At 47.6% G+C, this 16674-nt stretch overlaps 1 protein-coding gene across 2 annotated transcripts in view; it reads right to left on the bottom strand.

Annotated features, from left to right (window-relative positions):
* Window positions 1-16674, bottom strand: part of SEPTIN8 (septin 8) — a 40660-nt gene that overhangs the window by 19726 nt on the left and 4260 nt on the right. For both annotated transcript variants that reach the window (XM_029997815.2, XM_029997816.2), the window contains exon 2: window positions 3428-3542. In XM_029997815.2, the coding sequence (XP_029853675.1) occupies window positions 3428-3542 (115 nt within the window). The remainder of the gene's footprint in view (window positions 1-3427; window positions 3543-16674) is intronic.

Consider the following 16674-nt stretch of genomic DNA (forward strand, 5'->3'; position numbering starts at 1 on the left):
CAGTTCCTGGCTGTACCAAACAGAGCGATAGCTCCAGGTAACACTGCAGATCAGCACAAAACGATGGGTGTTTGGTGTGCTGTGGAGGGGACAGGGAATTCTGACAATGAGGTTTCCTCTCACTCCTTTCTGTGAGATTCCTGACTTTGATAGGCTTCTTTACCACTTTCTCTTTTTGCTTAGTCTTACCATTAAAGTCTCTGGGGACCTGCCTTTTTTGAGAGCGGAGACCCCTGTGAGGAAGGAAACTGGGGGCCTATTTCAGTGCAGAGGAACAGGCAGACAACTCTGGACCTGCTGCTAGGACAACTTGCCATCAGACTGAAAACCTCTTTTCCACAGCAGAAAAGACGCCGGATGAAGGTTTCATGATTTCACTGTGCGGCTGAACTTTGGTCTGCCTGGAAGCCTTAAAGCAGCTTGTCCATCTTCCACAGGCTCAACCCTGTATTCTCACATGTCCCATTAATAACTGCCAAAGGGCTAAAGCCCATTCTGCTGTAACCCTTTCCCCCTCTATCCACACAGCAGCTACACCAGAGTTGGCTCTGTGGCTCATTTACTCTCCTTTCTGAAAAGCACAGCAAGCTCCACACAAGGCACTCGGTGAGCTGCTGAGGTCTGGCTCGGTACATGCAAACTGTCCAAGATGGTCCCATTCTGCACAGACACGTCACAGACAGCATGTCTAGGCTTTGAGATGATAGGGCCACCTGTGCAGCAAACAGAATTGGCCAAACTGGAGGAAATAAGCAATGAACTCTTCTGTCACATCAGGCCTGAGCTTTCACAGGCATCCAAATAACCTCAGCAAGATAGCAGCTCTCTGACAGAGCGCAAGAGGTGCTGCTCTGCTCTGAAGAGCTACAGCTGCACAGGGAGACCTTGCAATTCAGCTGTTTCATCTCTCATTGCTCTTGATTTCTGGCATTTCCCTTCAGTATTTCTGCTTCCTTCAAGGCTGCCCTGTTGCCCTGTGATTCTTCGTGCCAGATCAGCCAAGGGAAGAAAATAATGTTGTTTATGGGAAACCAAAGTGAAACCAACACAAAATGCTATATATATATAGCATCTGTGACACAGAGGTCAAAGCATGACAATGTTTTCAAAGGCCATGTTCCATGGTGCATTTTTACTACAGACCCCAGCAGAGCCCTGTGCTGGAGCACCAAATCAGGGCGTTTCTGAGGCATCTTCGTCTTTCCAGTAGTAGAAAAAATTATGCCAGCTTGAGCCTCTGAGATGTGCAGAGGGAGAGAACATGGAGTCAAGAGGGGACAGCAGAGAAACTTGGTAGTGAGAGAATAGTTCTTGGAGAATCGGTAGGGGCAAGATTAGGAGAAGTTTCCCATCTGTAGCGCCCCTGTTTCAACAGCCATTGAAGGACACCTGGGATGCATCACAAACCAAGCTCCATCCCAGAATATTTGGCTCACGGGCTGCCTGTGAGCCAGAAAGGCTTTGAACTGTTGCTCCTGGTAACTAAATGAGACTCTGATATTTTCCAGATTGGCCTACAAGGAGCCCCTTTTAAACTCCTCATTCACTACAGACAGCCCTATTGGCCAAGGAAATGAAGAGAGGCAAAATCCAAGGAAATAGCCTTCCTCTACTCCCTGCTCACTTCCCAGGCAATCCATCGTGCTACACCTTTGGCATAGACAGCCACTGCTTCTGCTGAGTGCAGCCCCTCTTGCTGAACCCAGCCACCTCCGAGGAGTCCTCCAGCGGATGCGCTGATGGAGAGCAGGAGGGTGAGCAAGTTTCTCTTCATGGGAGGTGCATGTCTGCTGCCAAGGGATTTGGGCTTTTTCTTTCTTCAGGCACAACCACAAATACCACATGGTGCTCAGAATAGGGCAGAGGTATACATACTGCTTCCTACCAGCTGTGGTTAAGAGTTGTGCAAGGAAATAAAACCAGCCTGGTGCTCTAGATCAATCTGAAAAGAAAGTCATATGGAGAACTCACTACTGATGTAAGCCACATTCTCCTGTTCAGTTTTGGGCACAGTTGAGAGCAGGAACTGGAAAACAGGGATATGGGTTTGTTTTTTTTCACTCTTGTGAAAAAAAAAAAAAAAAAAAAAAAAGGCGCCATGATTTTTTCCAGTGTTTCACAAATGGTATGGCCAGATGAGAATGCAGCAGTATCCCTTCTGGTGTCCCCAAGAACAACTCTAATTAAAAACATATTGCCCTCTGCTGCAATTACCCTTATGCTAAGGAACACGTCTATGAAGTTCAACTGTGATTTCAGACATGCTTTTTACTTGTGGTTTGAATATGCAAAAGTGGCTTAGGTATGGCATAAGCACCTTGTGAAAGTTGTCAGGGTTTCACTACACAGTCTGTACAAAGCCATATTCTCTTCAGGCAGATTGAGGGCCAGGCAGGGAGCTGCTGTCTCTGGACATATTTCTGCTGGTCTAGCAGGTTACAATACTTCAGACCTCATATACAATACAAGAACGAGCCAAAGTAAAAGTAATGCTCATTTCATCACTGGAAGGAATTGGTTTCTAGTACTCTAGCCAGCATCACCTGTTACATCACGTCAATACAGAAGTTAAAAAAGAATATAATGAGGCTATTTTAAAGTCAGCCTCTCACACCTGCTCACAATCTTCAAGGCAAACACTTTACAATCAATAAAAACAGGAACACTCCCTCTCCCTTTCCTAGCACAGAGATGGTCATGCTTCAAGCCCTCTGACTCACCAACCAGGCACAGCTCAGATACAAACCTCTTATCCCTAGCTTTGAGCTGCAGGCTTACACTCAGAAATAACCGAGTTATCACCAGTAGCTCTCAGCTAACACCTGGTGCATCTGACTGCATCTACTTGGACACAGTATTCACTGAGAAGGTGCTCATGGAAGCCACCCCAGTTTGCAGATGGAAATATTTAACTTGCCACATACAGTCTTCCCTTAATCCTTCCTATTGAAAAGCTATCGCAGTGAAGGAGATGAGCAATACCTCACTGATTACAGAAATTCTTCTGGTTTGACCCAGCCAAACCCAAGACTCAGCCACTTGGATCTCCCTGCTGCTCTCTGCAGCTTCTGCACCTGCGCCGGTAGCTCAGCTCAATGCAGACCTGGATGGTCCCGCACCCGTTTCCTCCCCTCCATGCCTCACCGAAGGCAGAAAGTTGATATATTAAAGCTTTCCCCAAAACTCTCTCTAATTTTGGGCAATAAGTCTCGAAAAGTCACTTGTGAAAGTCACAGCTTGGAAGCATCAAGCTCTAGAGAGCTCAAGTTCACTGAAATTAAAACATAAAGAGTTAGGCATTTCTGACTTGCTTAAAGCGACTGCCGAGGCCCGTGGCACAGCAGGACACACAAGAAATCCTGGTCCCAACCTCACCGCACCGCCAGCTCAGCCCACCCCACGTCTGTCTGCAGAGGACTGCGCTCACCCACACAGAGGATGTTGAAGCTGAAGCCTTGTGTGACAGACTTGCTGACCAGCTGATCGGGGAGACTGTCGAAGCCAACATGGCCCCCCAGGGAAAGGTTCCTCTTCTCTTCATTCTGGTAGGGAGAAAAAGCCAGATTAGCAGAAATGCACTGAGATGGCAAGGCAGAGACACGAGAGGAATCGCTGAGCCCAAGAAATAACCACCCTCCCAGGCACTACAGAGCCACTGACACAAACCGTAACGCTGCCTGCAAGAGCGTGTGTTTTGGCACACCACAGCGCAAACCCTCCGACAGCCACCAACAACAGAAAAGTGAGGGAAAAATACTGATCTTGATGGGGAATTAGGAGAACTAAGCTACCAGGCTATAAAGGAAAGAAAACACTAGCATGAGCTACAACTAAATGCAGCTGGGAAAGATTAGCAAAGGAAAACCCACCATCATGTGTTTTAGTACTCATTTCTCCTCGTCCTTTTTTGTTTTATTTTCTTAAACCCTCCAGCACTGAATTCAGCTTGACAGACTCTGCATTTTCCCCCAAGTACTTGATCTTTTTTCCTTTTCTTTTGCCATAAGCAGCATGGTTTTTTCGCTCAGGCGTTCAGGGGTGCTGGTGGCACAGGCAGGGCGAGGAACCCTCTTGCTTTACCATCTGTGACCACACAGTTTTCCACCATTTCTCTGCTGTTCCTGTTCCTGCCTCCCCCATAGGCACTTTGCTCTTCCTTCTGTCGCCTCCCTCCCCCAGAGGAAGGCTACGCTGCTCACCTGTAGGAAGCTTTGCTTAGAAACTAACACAATAAATACCTGAGGAGACAACAGGTCTATGCCCTGTGTTATACAGAAAGGCAGCCCAGAGCACCTATAAAGTCCAGAAGAGAGGATTTGACAGAAAGGTCATTTCTGTTTCTAGTGGTTAGGAACAGTAGAGTTTGGATTTGCAAAACTATTTCAACAGATGTTGCCACCTCTCTACACAACTAAGCAACGCTGTCTGAACCCAGGGACCAGACCACTGTCTTTGCAGCCTCTCAAGCACTCTCATCCTTCCATGGAGAAGCAGAGATACATGATTTCAGAGCATGATTCATTCACCCTCACAGTTTGTTCGGTAAATTAGTCTGTTTTTCTTAATCACCAGCACACAGAGGAAGATGGGGATGGAAAAAGTGTCTGCCCTTTGCCTAGCTCTGGTTTTCCTGTCTGTCCCTGACAATTCGGACTTAATGTCCCAGCACCAAGACTACGGGACAAAAGCATACCTCAAGAAGAGCCTAATCTGGCTGTCAAACTTTAAATTAACTCGAGAGGAAAATAAAAGAAATGACGTGGTAAGCCTTGCATATTGCTCTATGCCTGCCATAAGATTGCTAAACAAAACATGAACCTTTGTTCAACTGCATCTCGAGTCAAAGCCCCCTTTAGTTCTGCCTTTGGTAGAACAAATATTCTCAGCTTTGTAAAATAAACCATTTACATCACAAGAACAACTTGTGAACAGTGGAAGCAGCTCCTACGTCTCACATACAAACGTTCTGGCTGTCCTGCTTAGCATTTGTTACCAACTTTCAGATGATTTTAGCCCAGCACTCTAGCAAGGGACTCCCCGGACAGAAACACAACCAAATCATAGCTGGGCTGCTACGATCAATTCTGTTTCATTCCATCAGGATCGATAGCGCTCGCTAACTAAGCGGAAATAGCAATTGTTTAAAGTTTTCCTGTGGGAGAGACGGCATCAGTTAAGGTTTTAAGGTGGCCAAGACTTTAGGTGCATTAAAAAGGGCCCCTAAGACATGGAAACCTCCAAGTTATACTTTCTTCCCTTCATCTGTCACCACACAGACATGCTAAAGCTCAGACTAACACCTCTGCAGGGACAGATCCCAACTGCAGGACAAGACCCCAGCACACAGGGAGAAAAGCGAGCCTGTGCTGATCCAAGCAGCCCAATGCTCAACCGTGGATCCAGCACGGGATGGTGCAACCGCACCAGGAAGGGGAACTTGGACGTATGTGTGCTGGGAAAGGGCTCAGAGTTGTCTTTAGGTTTGTTTTTCCTCTTAAGGAGGAGACTGTCAGAAGGTGCAGGAAGCCACTGCATGCATCAACAGAGCTTGGGGGGCTTCCCTGGGCTCTGAGCCCCACTTCTCCTCTCCCCCCGCGCCCATCCGAGCCACCACCTCACCGAGCTTAAAATGCCGGTTCCCACCACTGCAATGCGGTGACAGCCAGGCAAGCTGTTCCCACAGAAAGTCACCGAGTTTGACAGTTACACTTTGTGTCTTTTCATTTTAAATAATAAACAAAATCAAGCAAACAAAAACACAAACCAGAATCCTGGGATGACATTTTGGAAGGGAAATAAATAAAGGCTGCCGATGGCTATGATTAGGCTGAGAGTGCCCGAGGCTGGGAGGAGGTTTCCAGGCAACAGGCAGTACCACTGCTCGGGATTTTAAAATAGGCTCCAGCTCGGCAAGGCTGCATTTTAAAATAGGCTCCAGCTAGGCAAGGCTGCATTGAGAACTCAGTCATGCTTCGGCCGGAGGAAACCCAAATGTGTTCACACAGGGCTTTCTTTTTCTCTTCTTTTTTTGCCATTTGGTTGCTGTTCATTACGGGACAAGAATACGCTTATTCAAAACTGCTTGCCATCTCTTAAAGCTGCTAGACCAACGAGCCAAACTTCAGTGAAATATTGTCAGTAACCTTGAAATGCAGTTTCCTTTTATTTCTGTAAGCAGCAATAATAACCTGGTTCAAGTCCAAGATGCTGCCGATACCAAAGCAGAAAACCATTTGCTGTGCTTGCAGCGCATTCAGCTGTCATTCAGCCTCCAAAGGGATTTCTGTATTGTTGCTATGTTAGGACACGGCAATTGCTAGTGTGACCTGCCCTGAAGAGGAACATACCTACCACCCTGATGAGCAACCACCAGCACTTCTTCCTGCATCTACCTGCAACTGATTTGCGAGTCTCACCCCGAATGACTAACCATTCTGGCCAGCTCCCACTCGCCCAGGGTAGCTCAAGGACAGCTTGACATGGTTCACCTGCTAGTAAAGACAAGGTCACACTCAAAATTGAATTCTTTCCAGCAGAAGCAGCCAGCCTGCCATGCTCAGCATAAATAATCAATCCAGAACACAAATGCTGCAATAAATGAGGGCAGCAGTAATGCAGCAAGGGGCAGGGGCCAGTTTGTTGTTTTTGTTTTAAACAAAAGCTAAGAATTTCAGTAGGACTTTTTCCATGTTTGGTGCCAGTGATGCGACTGCCCTGCAGGACAGGAGCAGCCAGGTTGTGTGGCAGAGCTGGGTGGGATCAGCCATGGCGAGAGCCAGGCAGAAACACAGCCCTACCCTTCCCAGATGCACTGGTCTCTGCAACACTCCCGCCCTCTGCAACACCCGATGAGAATTAGGTCCCTCCTCTCACAGCCTGGAGAGATGACTCTCCTGCTTCTTACCAGGCAAGACCCCATCCTGCAGTTGCAAATAACCATGAGGCAGCCAACCTTTCCTGAACCCCATTTGATTGCTGCGCAACATGATAATTAAGAGTTTGTGATGGCTCCGAGTGCGAACTCCCACCCTAAACAGCCACTGCAGCCCTGAACATCATTTCTTGGGTCACTAATGGCATCCTACAATGGGCAGCTACCAGGGTTTTACTTGGAGTCTTTGAAGATCTTCTGTGCCTTGAGCTGATCTTCAGGGCTTGAAGCAGAGAGACAAGGGGATAATTTGTATTTTGAATCTTGAATTTTGCAGGAAATAAAAGATTCATCAGAAGGTCAGAGCATAATTTATTAATTTTCAAATCCAAAGTCCTTTAAACATTTTCACAGATGCTCTGGCCAGGCTGAGAAGCAGAGTCCATCAAGGCAACATGTGCACAAATGGCATTTGGGGGCACGGCCACAGGAACAACAACCATCCCGGAGGGAAATCGATCTTTGGCTCTGGTTTGACCGCTATGTCACAGGACCCTTCTCCTGGTATGCAGCGGAAAGACAGATGTGCCCTTGGCAGCACAGATTGCCACGCTTAGCTGAGCACCACGAGAACCGAAAAGAAACCTCCAAATGTAGTGCTTCAAACCTGCTGTAAGGCACCAGCCATCCTCCGCTGGAGGCTGGGGATGCACGACAGCACGCTGGCCCATTCCTGCAGCCACACCAGCACGAAGCTGCCCAGGGAACTGAAAACAGCGTTTCAAACCCACATCAGCTTCCAAAGCTCTTCCACAGCAGGGTCCCAACAAACCGTGCCGTGCAGCAGGACCGCAGGACTGGGAGGAAGCAGGGGGCAACATCGCTGCAGGCACAGGCAGCAACACTGTGGGCAGCTGGCCACAAACCACATCCGTAGAAGATAATAAGTTATTTGGCCCTCTATTGCAAGTGAGACAACAAAAGGCAGCAGAGAAACACAATTAGAGAGACCAAATCCAGATCCCTATAAGAGGGTCAACACAATTTGCACATATTAGTTAGGCTCTTCCCAGTAGACAGAGGGATTAAAGAAACCTGTGAGGAGAAGTGGCACAGGCTACAGCATCAACCAGTGTGCCTGCGATCCTTTAAAAAATAAAAATCTGATCACAATTTCTCTCCTTCCAGTCTCTTCATGCTTCACTTCCAAATTAGCATCAGTTTCACTTTGCGTCATTATATTTTTGAGCAACTTCTCGCAGAAAAAGTGGCTTTATCACTGCCTGCGCAACCCATGGGGGATGTCAGCAGCAAGAAGATCAGGTCCACGTTCAGCTGCCCCTCAAGTGCATATTTTTCCTAGCTGGGGCTCCTGGTGCAAAGTGGAGCAGCTCACTCTGCTTTTAAATGTGCTGCCCCTGTTCTCCTTGCTGTCACACCAGGAGCAGTATGAACAGACTGGAACTTGGATATAAAAGACCATTCTGATATCAGCTGGTTAAAAAAAAAAAAGAAAAAAGATATTGAGAAGTATCATATTTCAATTATCTCAACAAGAAATGCTCTTTGGTGACATATGCTTGTGTGTTATGCTTGAGACAACCCTTGGTTTTGTTTTCCTGAATAAAGCAGGTGAAAGCATCTGGGTAAACAAAAGTGTAATTGAATGCCACAATCATAAATGGTGATATTTATTTCTTTAAATGGTGATTTTTTAATTTTTTCTTTTTAAGACCTTGGCATGATGGGAGTTGCAATGTAAATCTTGGGCCCTGCTACAGCAGACTCATCAGCGTACAAGCAACTTGTAAATATGCTTTATATCACCTAAACAGTGACTTGAGTGAAGACTCCTAGTTTTATACCCCAAGGGACAGCACAGCACTTTTCTGTATCTAAGGTGCCTTCTCCCATTTCTACGGCCCAACAAAACATGAACAAGAAAGATGAACATCCGACATTTTCCAAGGCAAAACAGCAAAGGCCTATTGGGGGAAAAGAAGGGGAAACTCAGCCCTTTCTTCTTTCTGCTAAGTGAAAAGGTCTTACACTTGAGCAGTGACCTTCAACCCAAAGCTATCTGCTGCTCTCAAGCGCTCCCTCCGGCACCTCCGTAGGCTTTGCGCTGCCGAGCCAGGGTCTCCCCGAGCTGTGGCCAAGCTGCAGCTCCCCAAACACCAACCCCGCACGCAGGGGAGAGGCACAGCCGTTCAGATGAGAGCTTTCTTGTTCCAAGAGCTCACAGGCAGCGGGATTTTAGGTCCTTCTCTTCCCAGGCTTTTTCCATTTACATTTTCCACACACATTTATAAAATAGCAAGAGGCAATAACACAACATCTGCACAGCACTTTTACATAGTGCTTCAATTCCCACTACCAAGGCACACTTTTCTTTATATATTCCTCAATTCTGGATGACATCGTGACCTTAATACCAAATCCACCAGCACTTTGCAGCGTGGGTCCCCCTCCAGCCTGGGTACAGCCCATCACCTTCACCCCAACACCCGTCAGCAGCTCTATAGCACTGGATATTCCCACGGGTGCATCGTTTCACACTGCAATAGCACACATAGACATGGAGTCACGGATCAGCGTGCCAGGCACCCCGCAAAGTGCAGAGCACAGACAGATCCTCTCCCTTCCAATTTACAATCAAATCAAAACAGAAAGATGAAACAGTGCTAGCAGACAGATTGCAGTTCCCCGATCAGCGTGGCTCGGAGACCAGCAAGAGGAAGAGCAGGGAAAGCTCCCATGGGCCCTGCTCCGTACGGCCGCGGCGCCTTTGGCAGCGCTCCCGCGGTGGGACGGAGCGGTCATTGCTCTGCAGGGGCCAGCTCGGCACCCGGCACAGCTGGGGACTGCTGTTAGTCACAAAGCAATGACTTCACCTTCTTGATTCCCCGTCCACAATCCACAACAGTGCGCGCAACACAGAGACTAATACATACACCAGCGGGGTTTGTAGGATGCTATTCCCTTGTCTCCTGAATGGAAATGCATGGAATCAGGAAATCATTCGGTCCTGATGCAGGGAGTCTCATTTGCAACAGAGCAGAGAAAGGACTGGATGACATCTGGCTGTTTATTAAATCCAAGCAGAGCAAGCTGGTCCCAAATACAGGCTCATACATGCTGGCACCCCGAGCAGCCATGCTGCCAGCCACAGGCATTACCTGGCCCCTTTCAGACAGGGCAGGGCAAGTCAAACTGCCCACAAGCCCACAGAACAGAGAGGTCTGCTTCAGGGTCCAGTACACGCAGGGTCCCAACCCCAACCCCACAACTGTGTGCTGCTGAGGCGACCTCCCCCAAACACCCGTCCCTGCAAGATTCCTTACAGAGGCGCTGGTAGTTTTACTGTCATTTCACAAGTAAACTGAGTCATGGAGCAGTTGAGTACTTGCCTAGAGACCTTTGGGCAAACAGTGTCGGAAGGCAAATTCAGCTTCTTTGTCCAAGCAGGCACTCCCCGGCGCTTGGCCCAGATTCTGGATCAATGCAGAAAAATCTGGCAAATCACCTCTCTCAGGAGATCCTACCCCATCTCTGAATACTGGCTCAACAAATGCCACTTGACATTTGGAAAGAAACAGCAGCAAGTACAGACTCAGGTTTCCATGAAGAAAACATTTCTTTTGCCAAGCTCAGCAGCTGAGGGGTAGTAACAGCAACACCACACCTGATGTTTGAAAAGCACCTCTGGTGCTAGCAACATTCGGAATAGACACTGTCACACATCAAAATATTATCTTTCTTGTACTCTCAGGCTAAGGACTATTAGGTCTATTACAACATCAATGAATGAGCTTGCATTTTGCAGTCTACTAAGCAGAAAGAGATGGCCCAAGAGAGGCAAGGAGACCAGATTTGAGGTTTTCTAACAACAGTCAGAGGACACTGAGCATAGTAAATCTTCACAGAGGGCTTAGGCGCAGTAAGGGTGACCTTATAGGTGCCTTTGGCACTGAAGGTGAAAGGAAGCACACTTTCAGCTGGGGCTGGCCAGTGGAGATCTTAGCACCTCTTAGGCTAAAATTCTTGCACCTAAATGCCACCTAATCTCAAGCAGATTTGCAAAGTGCAAGCACATACGCAACTCTGAAGGTTTTCAGTTAATCTTAAGCATGTGCTCAAAATTCCAGATCCCCATTGTGGAGCACTTAATAACAGGCTGGGGGAAGAAGAAAGGAAGAAAAAAACCAAACCCTACAGAGATAATTTTAGATGTGGAGTTTATGCTAATTTACCACTTGTCTTACAATAGCAACCTGCTGTGCTTCAGCTTGTCTGCTACCTCTCACTCCCGTCTGGTCCACTCTGGTGATGGTACATGGCCAGTCAAACAGGACACATCTCAGATAACATGAGCAACTCTGCCTTCGCTATGCCTGTGCAGGGGGGGCAATAGTGTTTTCCGCACTGTGGTGGCCCTGAAGAACTGTAAACGCTAACACTGCGATGTCTAACATTGCCGTTCCCTCCAGGGAGGGCAAAGCTCCATGGCCTTCACTTCCTTCTCTTTTCCAACACACAGCACATGGGAGCACGTCCACAACTGAACCATCCCTCCACATACAGGACACCATTTCAGCCAGTCATCTCCAGTTGCTGCATGCTCACAATAACATGCTCCCAGCCCACATCGCAGTTTCCCCCAATAAAAAACTCATGCGTTAAAAAAACCAAAACCAAACAATTCCCAGCCCCCTTTAAACCGCTCTCCTAAGAATGCCAAGAATTTTCCCAGACACTTGCGCCTTTATTCATATCCCTCCCGGCTCCCAGCTGCACTCCAGGCAGGCAAAAACATCACTGAAGAAACCAGATATGGAGTCACCACCAGGACCTGCCAAATAAAAATGAAAGCCACTTTACATTACAGAGGCAAGAAGACTCAAAAGCTGTGGCTCTTTCCTTCAGGGCTAACTAAAGGTTATGTTGCTTGAAGTGATGCCCTTCTTGAAAGCTTTTGGACCCATTTTTAAGAGCTATTCATACACCCTGAGACCAGTGAGTGCATTGCAAAGAGCAATGCTCAGCATCTTGGGAAAACCAAAATTTTTAAAAATCACTGGTCCAGTATCAATGTTTCACAGTGTCCCATGTGCCCCAGGCTAGTCTCAGGGAAGAAAACACTCTGCTGCACACCCGTAAAAATCCAGCGTGCTGAACACACAACAATGTAGTCACCTACCCATAAGGAGGTGGACAGGGATTCAAGTGAGAAAGCAAAACTCCTTTTAAGGGAGGAACTCCTTAGGCAAACTCCTTAACTGCTTTCCTGTATCCAAGCTACTGGTGCCAAAGCAGTGTTTTGATTCCAGCGGCACACCTTGTACTGATATCCCAGCAATACGCCAGACGCTGAGCACTCCCAGCAGCAAGCCAGGAGCAGGGATCTGCACACTCAACATATTCCGCTTCTGCACCAGCCTGCTCACTTTAGCATTTGTGAGCAAACAGCTGAACTACAGGCACTGCCTTCAGCTTTGCTTCAGTCTAAGCAGCATTTCCTCCTTTTAAAAGAAAAAAAAAAAAAACAAAAAACAAACAAAAAAAAACCAAAACAAAAGAAACAACCAAAAACCCCAACCACAATACATAAAATAAAAATCCTACACACATCTACAGAATCAAAGGAATTGGCACAGGCTTAAAACATCAGTTTTTGCTGACTGTCAGAGCTAAATCTGAAGGGAGAATAAAGCTTCTCATCTTTTCTTATACGACATACATCCAAGATGATACATTCACAACCTGTGAAGGCAACATCAGTTTTAATTTTCTGCAAACAAACTGTTTCTGGCTTAAACTCCTCTCTGACTTTTTATACTAAAAGCAAAATTCCCACATGCTCCCTTTTCTTAAGCTGTTATTTAGCAATTTCCTTATAACATTTATGAAGCCTAATTAACTAATCATGAGGTCTTTCTTAATTAAGAAAGGATTTACCGTGCATTTTGTCCCTATCACAAGCCCTGAATGAGAGTTTACAAAGGAGCAAAACAGGATTTGCCGGGCATTATGCACAAAATGTTTTGCAAACATGAATGTTGCCTTTGAGAATAAGGCAAGTTGGTTAAAACAGAGAAAACTATGGAACCAAAAATGAGAGACATTTCCTCCAAAATGACCTTAAAGGATGAGAAAGTTCAGCTTTTCATCAGCCTGAGAATTCCATCCCCCATGAGCTATTCAAAACGAAGAAAGCAAAGTCCAAAACACTAACATAACTTTTCCTTCAGTCTGTTTAAAAAAAAAAACAACCAAAATACAGACAAACAAGAGCATACCAGACTACCCTAGTTCATTTCTTTTCAAAATTCTTTATTCAGAAGGTGCTGAGGCTTTTGATTTAATGGACCTTCACAATTAACCCTGACAAGAGACTAATCTTATCACCTTATCTAGTAAGAGACTTTCCCAAGTTCACCCCAAGCAGCAGATGCATTCCCAGCTTGCACTCAACTGATGTGACCACCAGGATCTCTTCCCTTCCCCACCATCCTACCACGAGGAAGAGGAGGAGACACTTGGCAAATACAAATGGCTGTGGGACAAAGCCAGGAGAGAAACTGAGTGCCTACCCCTAAGGAGTGGCATGGAAAAGGTTTGGGGCAGTTTAAAAGAAATGCTGAAGAAGCAAAAAGGATCTGGATCCCCATCATGCCGAACAAGCCATGCTGGATATCAGCCATCAGGATTATTTGTTTTAGTTACCACTTAAAATAAACATAGCTAATTCCCACATACGTTTCCAGAATTTATTGCCTGATTACAATAAATACTATTATTCAGTATATTTTTAGACAAGGGAACAGAGATATAATGGGAACCCAAGAGTTTTGGTCACCACTGTATGCTTTTTTCCCAGTTTGCCTCATGCAGCCATCTCACAGCATCTCCACAAACAGCACTTCCAGCTACTGGACAAGTCTCCTTGTGGTACTGCCTGGAAGACACCAGAAAGAGAAGTTTTACATACCACAGCCACTCAGCTCCAAGAGCTAAACCAGAGTCATCATGCTAATAAGCTGACTGCTTTATATCCTATTAACACATGCCTCCAGAAAGCCTCAAAGTGTATTAGCACAGAACACCTTTAATCTGAAGACTCAAGGCAATGGAAAAAAGAAAAGAAAACCTCTATCCGAAAAACGCGCATAGCAAGAAGATAAGCTGAAAGGACTATTCATTCTGTATGAAAATAGAGAATAAATCTATATTCACAAACATGAGCTGGGAACACCTTTGCTGCAGAAGACAGGGGAAGGAGAGCATTCCTGGGAGGCCGGCTCTGGCAGCTCTTCCTCAGGCAGCCCTTTTACTGTGGCAGAGCTGAAAGCCAGGATCAGCTTGGATTAGGACCCAAGGCCCGGAGCAGCCTGCTGTAAGCAGGGTCTGGACAAAGGACCCAGCGATGCCCCTCTGACCCAAGCTGTCCCACGATCGCAGTGCTGCCCCGCACACACCGGGCACCTGCAGGAATGTATACGCTATTTAACACAGCGTGGTCGGTCTCCTCTCCCGGTGACCGACCTGAGCAACCCTGGCTGCTGCTGCGGGAAGGTTCGGTTTTCCAGCATGAACAACACGAGCTCTGGGAACATGCTTCACACCAGCCCACAGCCGAAGGCATGCCTGTACAGTCCTTTGCAGGCAGACAAGAACTCAGCCGAGCAGAAGCTGAGGGATGTGTCCTGCCTCTCTGTTACAGCAAGAACCAGCCGAAACGCTCCTTGCCTGTGGAAAACTCTGGATGCATTCCCCGCATGTTTCCTTGCGCACGTAATGCAGCGGTGGCACAGGCTCATTACAGCACCTCATGCAGCGGCGAGGAGAGGCCAGGAGCAGCCCCAAGTCCCTCGATGGAAATCCAGCCCAGGCTCTCTCGCTCCGCAGCTCCCTGCGACAATCTGGTTTTGAGGCTGTGCGAGCCAGAGAGGGCAAGAGCCCTGAGGCAGGGTGCTCCATGGGAACCTCTCTCTAGCTGTCTGACAGCTCTGGAATTTCATGTGTGTGGGAGACAGACACTTTTTGGCTTCACAAAGGAATCTGAGCGTCTAAACAAAGTGGTGCCTCCACAACCCTGACCCCACAGGCCCCGGTCAGCCCACAAGCTGAGAGCGGCGACTAGGGATGTATCCAAGAAGCCTGCGGTTCTCAGTGACACCGTTCTTCCCCAGCCCTCTGAAAATCTCCACTGTCACCCCCATGTTAGAGGGTGCCGATTCCCTGTCTGGCTCCACCTTTTGCATCCAAACGTCACAAGTCAGAGGCGAGCACGGCCGCTGACGCCAAAGAAGAGGCTCTGGAAGGAAAGAACATGGCTAGGACTAAGGAGAAGCAGCACCTTCAGGATTTTTTTTCTCACTTGAGCTGCTCTGGGAGCAGAGATGGGCTTTCTTACTCTTTGGACACTTTTACAATACCCAATACAAATGCAAAGCTTCAGGTATAAACCCAGAGCTCATTGCAGCTACACAGATGTGGGGAAGGGAAGAAACAGGCAAGCTGTGCATGATTGCATGGGCCCCACCTCATCAAAACACAAATATGGGACAGGATAACATTATTTCTAAGGGTAGCAGCTAATCTGAAACAAGCAGGGCAGCTTCTCCCATCCACAGCCTGAAATGTGCCCAGGACATGTTCTGAATAATCAAAGTTAATCACAAAAATATGCCCCTACCCCACACAGGCGGGGTGGAAACAGCGTGCCCACGCCCTGTACATCTCCCTTAGTCCCATGGCCTCCCAAATTCCTCCTCTTAATTGCACAACCAAGGAAAAGCCAATTCAGCATCATGCCATTTCTTCCCCTCCCAACCTCCGAGCCAAAGGAGCATGAGAAGGAAAGGAGACAAGCGTGACCGTCGCTCCTGCAGACGGAAAAACAGCCCATTCCCCAGAGCACTTCGTTTGCACGGTGGTGCCTCGGGACGACCAGACTGGGGACAGTGGGGGCACTCGGAGACAGGGCTGTGTCTCTCCCCGCAGCTGGCAACAGCACTGGTATTCTGCTACAGAAGATAATATTTAGGGAGCTTTTGGCCTTCCAGCAATGCTAGAGACTGGCTGACAGCTGCCACCACAGCACTGACGATGAGCCCTGACACCATGCCGGCCTCCTGAAAGAGAGTTATTCTTCGGGCTTTCATTTGTTTTGCCGATGCAGAGGGCACACATGGCTTCAGCATTTGCCAGCTCACGTCCTTCCACCCACTGCCTCGGCGCTCGCTGCGATTACGAGCGGTTAAGAGGAGCTCTGGAGCTCCCACGCAGAACAACATGTTGCATCTCTGCTGCAAGAGGAAGAGATGCTCCAGATTCACTGACAGCAACAGCACCACAGTGGGGAAGGAAAAAAAAAAAAACAACAAAACCCAACCAAAACCCCAAAACCCCCAAAAATCTTTTCCTGGGCAACATTTGTTCCCAGTGCATACATCCAAAATAAGTGTTTAACTGCAATGGACTGTGGTTGAGCTAATTGGTCCTGTGGCTGAAATAGTCAGAGCTGGCTTCCTGTATGAGCACAGGCTCTCCCTGGGAGAGATTGTGGGGCTCAGAGAGACAACCGTCAATTTGTCTCCTCCAATGGAAGACCATTCTCCCTATCCCTCCTTCCCAAAAAAGCATACGCTACAGGCAGAAGAGCTGGCCAGGGCAGGGAGGGAAAGGGCTGCTCCCGCTGGGCTCGCTTCCTGGTGCATGTTACCAGCTTGGAGAAAAATCTGTCACTTCTGTTCCACACTGCATGGGGGATCACTTGAGATTTTCCAGGCTAAAGGTAA

This window comes from Aquila chrysaetos, chromosome 22 (assembly GCF_900496995.4).
Source record: "Aquila chrysaetos chrysaetos chromosome 22, bAquChr1.4, whole genome shotgun sequence".
NCBI lineage: Eukaryota > Metazoa > Chordata > Aves > Accipitriformes > Accipitridae > Aquila > Aquila chrysaetos.